Genomic DNA, 7374 nt, shown 5'->3' with positions numbered 1-7374 from the left:
TTGGTGGTATGATGCAGCTCTGTCATCAGTTATTTTTCTCTTAAACGCTGTAAAGAGAAAAATAGATGTGTTGCACAAAAAATAGCAAGAGCATTTGGAAAGAATTGAACATGTGAAAAAGCGGATGGAAAAATTTATTACGCTGGGCTCGGACTGCATTTTGCTGTGATTGCTTTAATGTGCAGCAAAGAGGATGCTACTGAGCATTTTAAAATACATATGGAACTTGACGCACCATTACGGCAAATAAATACACAACCACAAATGTATGACTGTTAACAACTGCTTTGGGGTTTATTTTACAATTGAGAAAGAAAAGAAACAATCTAACCGGCGCTAAAAACATTTCTTTGTTGTTTTTTTACAATATTGTTGATAAAACATTGAAATGTATAGTCATTGTGCATCGCTTATTTGTTTTCCACACCATTTCATGCATCAAACCGGATGCAAGTATAATTAAAATCATTTCTGTAAACCAAGCCAAAGAAGCTGAATTTGTATTTTCTTTAAAAAAAGGACTTTGTAACTCTACAGCATATATCTATGTACACAATCTTTTTTTTCTTTTTTCTTTTTTTAAATCATTTTAGTATATAAAATGACAATATAAAAGTTAGAGAATGCACACACCTTAAGATACAAAGACTGCAGAGTCATTTCAAATGATGAGATATGTCTTATGGGAGTACTGACATTTCACTGGTAATCATTTACAACTGTTCTCTTGACAGCTGAAAGCAACACCGGTAAAAAGAGGAAAAGTGAAAAAAGAAACAATCATAGTAAGTAAATTTAACAATAGGTGATACTTCACAACAAGGAAAGGTTTTTTTGTTTTGTTTTTTTGAGCAAACTTGCATAAAATGGCCACTTTTGACTCACTCACTGGAAGCAGCATTTCAGTTGTTCCAAATGTTCATATAATCTTTTTAATACAATAAAGCAGGCCATTCTTCTTCAAAACGTTTCAATAAAGAAACCCATAATTATTGTTCTTTTTACAAACGCAAAATTCAAAAGTCTAAGGTGCTACTTCAGTCTTTCGGGGTATCTTTAATCATTTTTGGTGTATACATTTAATTTTCTTCTTCACATCAAGTATAGTACATAATTCCATTCTTCCAATGCATTTTTACTTTTATCATTGACACAGTAGTTGTGTTTTTGCCATGAGAATATTAAAATCATAGTTTAACCTTGATTCACTAAAATACATGCACAGATAAGACAAACAGCATATAAATATCTTACGAAATAAGTATTTAAAAAAAAAAAAGAAAAAAAGAAGAAGAAAAGTTTGGCAAAACAAATATCAACATGGTCCAGTCAGGCATTCATTACAACAGAAAATATTTTTTTTCCTTTCTTTTTCTGTTGGCTCAGTTCGGCCCAGTGCAGTAACTGTGAACAATTTTGTTTTAGTGCAATGAAATTCTAGTCAGTCAATGTCTCTTCTCAATGACACCCTCCTTAAACGGACTCCATTTTGTCTAGTTTCTCCAAAGCTGTAACAAACACCAGGTGGTCCTCAGGAGACTTGCCATGGGTTTTACTGAGGTGCAACTTGACTGCGTGTTTGCTGACGAATGTCCGATTGCAAAGTCTACACTGGTACACGGAGCCAATGTCGTCCTCTGACGTAGTCAGGGCTGACAAGGAACTGCCGAATGTTATTTTGTCCGTGATCACCTTTGAGGCAGCCTGCTGCTCCCGTAGGTGTTCAGCTGACAGTTTGGACAGGTCCTTCAAGCTGAATCCCAAGTGAGACTCCAGGTGGCTGATATAGGAGGAGGGAGTCCTGAACTGGGAAGCGCAGTCACCACAGAGGAACACGGGCTGGCACGAGTCCAAGTTTTTTAGAAACTTGGTGCTACCAGTCCGTCTCAGCTGGTACTTGACATTAGCTAGCCAGTGGGATATGGTGGTCATGGAGAGGCCTGTGAATTTACAGATGTGAACCCTTTCCTGAGGGCCCAGGTCAGTCATAGCGTAGCGGCCTTCCGGGGTCTCCCGTAAACTGGAGGCAAACTGTGCCTGCAAGATAAGGAGGTGTTGGGGATTCCAGTTGGATTGCCTGCCTTTTCTCTTTTGCACTGGGGAGAGATCCTCGAGCGCATCCTCAAATGCGCTGCCATCAGCATCTGATTTCTCTGAGATCGAGGAGGGCGTTGACGATTTGGGAGTCAGTCTCCCAGTGAGGTTTTTTACCATATCAGAGATGTCCATTAGAGCATTCTCTCTCAAAGGAGAGGAAACTGTCTCAGGCATGCTAATAATAGGATTGTTACCATTTACAATATTGTTGACCACACTACTGCTGCTGTTATTGTTACTATTACTGTTATTGGTAGTGCTAGACTTGTTTTTACTCAGGTCTATGGGCTGGTCATTGTTTTCATACAAAGGAAAGCGGTTGATGGGCTCAGCGGTTTTGCCCTGAGGTGTTGGGTTGAAGGCTGGCTTATCCATCATGCTGTTACTGATTTTGTAAAGCATGGACAGCGGGTCTGCTGCTGGGCTGACTGCTTTGGAGGCCTTACCCAGGTGTGTGTTCATGATTGACTGGAGTGCACTGAGAGGACTGATAAAAGGACTTTCTGGTGAGTGATCAGTAATGATGCCGAGACTGTTGCCGTTAGTCACTGGCGATTGGCACACCTCGGGTCCATTCTTTGAACTGTTGTTGTAGGCATCCACAAGACTTTCTTTAGGCTCTTTCTTGCAGATAAGCTCAGATTCTACACTTCTCATACCAGATGCTTTATCTGCAATCAGGTCATTTGGAGAAGGTAGCTCTCTCTGCTCCCTCAGTGCGGGAGAAGGGGACTTCACCGACGAAGGCGGTCGGATTCGCTCCACGCTTACCATCTTCTCCTCCTTTTCTTTCTTTACAGCAGCAGCTTTCCCTGTCACTTTCTCTACCAGCTCCTCCATGGCAGTGACATTGCTCCTGAGCGGAGTAGGAGAAGAAGGGCTCCGAGGCGAGTGGATGACTGAATTGCAGTCACTCACAAGCCCTCGAAGCCCACTGTTAAACATTGGCTGCATCTGGACACTCTGGACGGTCGGGGGCAGAACAGTAGTCGAGCTCTTTATAGCACCATGCAGCTGATAAGCCGCATGAATGCTTGGATATCCACCCCAAGTGGGAGTGCCTGTCTGAGCCTTGCTAATGGCGCTTGACACTGTGTTTTCAAGGGATTTAAGGATATCTAGACCTTCTTTAGGAGTTTCCTCCAGATCTTCTTCTCTAAGATATTTATACGATGTGGTGTCAGTCTCAACTTTCTCACCGGAGTCATCTCTCTCTTCCTTAATTTTTTTCTCCACTGGATCCCCACTCTCAACTTTCTCATCCTCACTCACTTCCCTCTTTTCCTCTGAGCCTGAGGAGAGGGCAGGGGACACTGGCTGAGACTTAATACTACCAGGTACAGGGAGTCTGGTGGTAGTAGGCGGCAGTGGGATAGACTGAATCTTCTCTTCCACCACATGATCAAACACCAGTTGTTTCCCTTTCTTGGATGCAGAATTTGTGACCTTCAAAAAGTGGCCTGTGACCATCATGTGGGCAGTAAGCTGTTGCAGCGTATCATGAGAGCTTCCACACTCCATGCATTTCAGGATCTGAGCTTTTCTTGCTTCAAACTGCCATGTGTAGCTGGCACCATTCTGGTAGCCATACCGGTTGTTTGCTGTTACATAGGGATTAGCTGCTGATTTTGCATCTTTGCTAATATCACCAAGTGATAAATTGCCTCCCCCGCCACCAGTATGGACAGACTCTGGAGAGCAAGGGGAAATGATAGTATCTTGCATTGCTCGTTTTTTAGTGGATGAGGGTACCAATTTAGTGGCCAAGGCTGGCACTGGTTCTTTGAGAGGCACTTTCTGGTAATGCTTGGTCTTGATCATATGAACACTGAGATCCTGCAGAGATTCAAACGAGTGGCCACAGTACATGCACTTCAGCACCTTCTGAGCGTCCTCTTTGCCTTCCATCTCCATCAGGGAGCGTTTGCGGGGTTTGGACCAGCGCTTTCCCCGATCCTCCTCTTTGTCCTTATTGTCATCTCGATAGTGGCCGGTCTCATTCATATGGACTGTCAAACCAACCAGCGTGTCATAGGCAGCGCTGCAATCTTTACAGCGGAATTTGCTTGCACCAGTGAAGACAGAGCCATACAGCTTATTGTTTTGACGGTAGAGCTGCACTGTGCTGAAAAGGCTAGGTTCTGGTAAAAGATGGTAGGGGGTCTGCTGAAAAGTCTTTGCAAGTGCTGCCTGGTGCCAGTCATAGGCCACACCACTGCCGTTATTAGTCCCGCCACTATTGCTCCCGCTGCTGCTGGTTGCATTCTGGATGCTACCAGAGCTAGCTGCTGTGCCATTCGTGTTAACAGTTGTGGTTCCTGTGTGGCTGACAGCGGTGCTGGAGCCCCTGCCGTTGTGATGACTGGTGACTATGTTGACCCCGTTGCTCTTGTTTGTGGTTGTCGTTGTTGCTGTAGAAACCGGAGCAGAGGAGGCAGCTTCTGAAGTGATGAGGGTACTGTTTACACTGCTAGCTGCAGCAGACTTGGATTTCATGATATCCATTGTAATGCTGGACCAAGAGGCATCTGAAATGAGGTTTGCATAGACGGCTTTCATCTGAGCCAAGCTGTCTTGGAAAGATAGGCCATTGTTGGGTGAGAAGGGCAAGGGTGTACCTTCCTTCTCGTGACCGTCTCGAGAGGAGGTACTTTTGAAGTCTGTAAGTCTGTCACTGGCGTCGCTAAGCGGGGACCCGTAGCCAGCATCAGGGTTGGTGCCATTGCTGAGGGGAGAGTCTCTGTAACTAAGTGCTTGGCCTCCCTCTACATCCTCCTCTTCCTCGTTGCACAGAAATTCAGTGTCCTGGCCGTCTAATGAGAGGCCGTCATCCTGGAGGTGCTCTTCCTCCTCTTGAGTTGGCGCCTTAAGTTCATCTTCAGGCATGTACGCTGTAGCACAGACAGAAGACACAGATTGGAGAAAGGAAATTAGATAAGCAAAGTGAAATGGAATATTCATAGTACATTGAGACTGCATCAAACGTCTGCGAATGTTTGTAATGGCATGGCTGCGTGGTAAAGGGTTTGATCCCGGGCCGTTGTGACCATGTTGAAGTGACCTTGAGCAAGATACTGAACCCTCAGTTCCTCCTGTTGCTGCACTGTCAAGGTGAATGTGAAGTCAGTGCGAAGCTCTTTGAGTGCCTTAATAGGTGCAAAAGCGCTATACAAGTGAAAGACCATTTATGAAGGTAACCAAAGTTTATTTCTCGTCAGGGTTAATTCAAGGCCGCAAAGACGTTCACTAACAGTGTTTCTTGTTGCAAGGACATGTGAACATGAATGAACCCTAATGAAAAATCAATATCCGCTACACCCGCTAACGCTCGTAAACATTTGGGGTACGGGCTTTACCTATAACTGTGACAAAAATACACAAATCTAACACTCAAGAGAAATTGTAGCCCTTTCATTATGAGCAACTGCAATTGTACGTCCATGTCTCCATGTATGGCATGCATGACTTTGTATTTTACACACATGTGGTTCTGAAAGCGTGTGGTGAAAAAAGCCTCATAGGGGAAATATAAATCACCGCGCTTCTGACAGTTGTCCTTTTCCTACCAAACTCCCTATTCCTTCACACATGCCTCATGTTTCCCGGGAAATGACTGGCTGTTTGACCTTGTTAGTCAGCTGCATGCTTGGATGTCCAACTCCCTTTTTTACTCTTTGTTTTTCTATTCTCTAAACTTTATTGCCTCTCAATCATCCAGTCCGTGAAGTTCAACTCCTCAAATGTTAAGATTATGCAACTGATCTGGTGAGAGGAGAAAAAAACACTAATTGGAAGGTATTGCAGCTTTTCCTAACCCAGTCAACCAAGCTAAAGGTCACTCCCATTTGAGATAATAAGCGCAGAAACTGACAAAACAATGTTATTTGGAATCAGACTGCTGCTAGTGATTGTTAAGAAGAGTATGGGGCAGACAGGCAATACATTGTAAAAATGAGCAAATATTGAAGTACATGAGCTAGCGGGCAGGGGCAAAAAGCACACTGCAAGCAACGTCAAGAATGATATTAAATGGTTTGCGGAAAACGTGAATAAAAAAGTAGACATGGGGCACGGAGAAGTAGTAAGCATGAGGTGTTGGGTTTTCTATTCGAGAAGGGGGGAGTAAGTAGAAATGGGAGAAAGAAAAAAGAGAGAGGGTGAGAGCGGCAGGGAGACAGGAAAGACAGCCCCCTAGCTTCTTCCTTTATCTCCTTCCTGCATGGTGAGATGTGTGTCCTAGATGCCAGTATCAATCTTTCCTGATGAAACAGATGTGCTGTCAGCTTCAAACGGCACGCTAACCTGTCATATCATAATCTAAGTGGACATAATACCTGATATATATACACTGGCACCATTTACTGCTGCCTGAAAGGAGATGGGTGGATGAGGTGGGGGTAGTGAGCAGCTGCACCATGCTCTGTGACTATGTGATGATGTGCATTTGAGCGCATCAGTTTGGGAATGCACGTTAGCCCGCACGCTCACCTTCACAATGCAGCGCATACTGAGCTGCTCTTACAGTGCAAACCAGACTCCAACCATAATATTGTCTATAAATCGAGAATGTTCTGTGCACTGCTGATACACCCTTCTCCAAATGAGCAACTTACCTCCCCCCTCTCCTCACCCCAATGTCTGACAGGATTTCAGTGAAATGAGAGCACTACAGGAGAACCTGGCTGCGCTTCAATCCCACTGACAGACTGAGACTGAGACAGTTTCTAAAACTCCTGAAAATCCCTAACACAGCAGATTAGCATTATGTGATGTACTCTCTACAACACATCTGCAGAGTGTCTCCTGTTCGGGTGCCTTCCCTCACCGACCTGCTTCCAGAGCATGAGGATGTCAATGCATATCAGCCATTTAATATACAATGCCTCCTGCAGAATAGCTAGCCATTCATCACCAGTCCCATTGTACAGTAGGAATAACCTAGCTGAGTCATTCATGCCAGCTGCAGTCCCAAAATAGCTAAAAACCCAATAGTTGGAAATATAAAAATCATATTGTGGGAAAGAGAAAGAGAAAAATATGTGGATGAGTGACAAAACGCAGACTGCAATAAGGAGGGGCTTCAAGCGATGAGCAGGTCGCCAGGAAACCCTTTGACGATCCCTGTCAATCAATTTCTGTCCTGCCATGTTGTCATGGAAACAACAAAGAGGGAGCTATCAAAAGCACAGAGACAAAAGAGTGGCAGAGAGAGACATCTGTAAAAATCATAGGCAGTATCCAGATTGTTTTGCAAACCATAAATGTACATTAGTGATG

The 7374-nt window shown here is 44.1% G+C and overlaps 1 protein-coding gene across 3 annotated transcripts in view; it reads right to left on the bottom strand.

Moving 5' to 3' along the window:
• Positions 1-269: 269 nt before the first annotated feature.
• Positions 270-7374, bottom strand: part of tshz1 (teashirt zinc finger homeobox 1) — a 44940-nt gene continuing 37835 nt past the window's right edge. For all 3 annotated transcript variants that reach the window (XM_086078562.1, XM_086078561.1, XM_086078560.1), the window contains exon 3: positions 270-4988. In XM_086078562.1, coding sequence (XP_085934688.1) covers positions 1474-4988 — 3515 coding nt within the window. In that variant the 3' untranslated portion in view covers positions 270-1473. The remainder of the gene's footprint in view (positions 4989-7374) is intronic.

The sequence above is a fragment of the Leptonotus elevatus genome, chromosome 6 (assembly GCF_054856555.1).
Source record: "Leptonotus elevatus isolate MCC_2025b chromosome 6, RoL_Lele_1.0, whole genome shotgun sequence".
Classification (NCBI taxonomy): Eukaryota; Metazoa; Chordata; class Actinopteri; order Syngnathiformes; family Syngnathidae; genus Leptonotus; species Leptonotus elevatus.
Note: the sequence above shows the minus strand (reverse complement) of the source record. Positions and strands in the feature narration are given on the sequence as shown.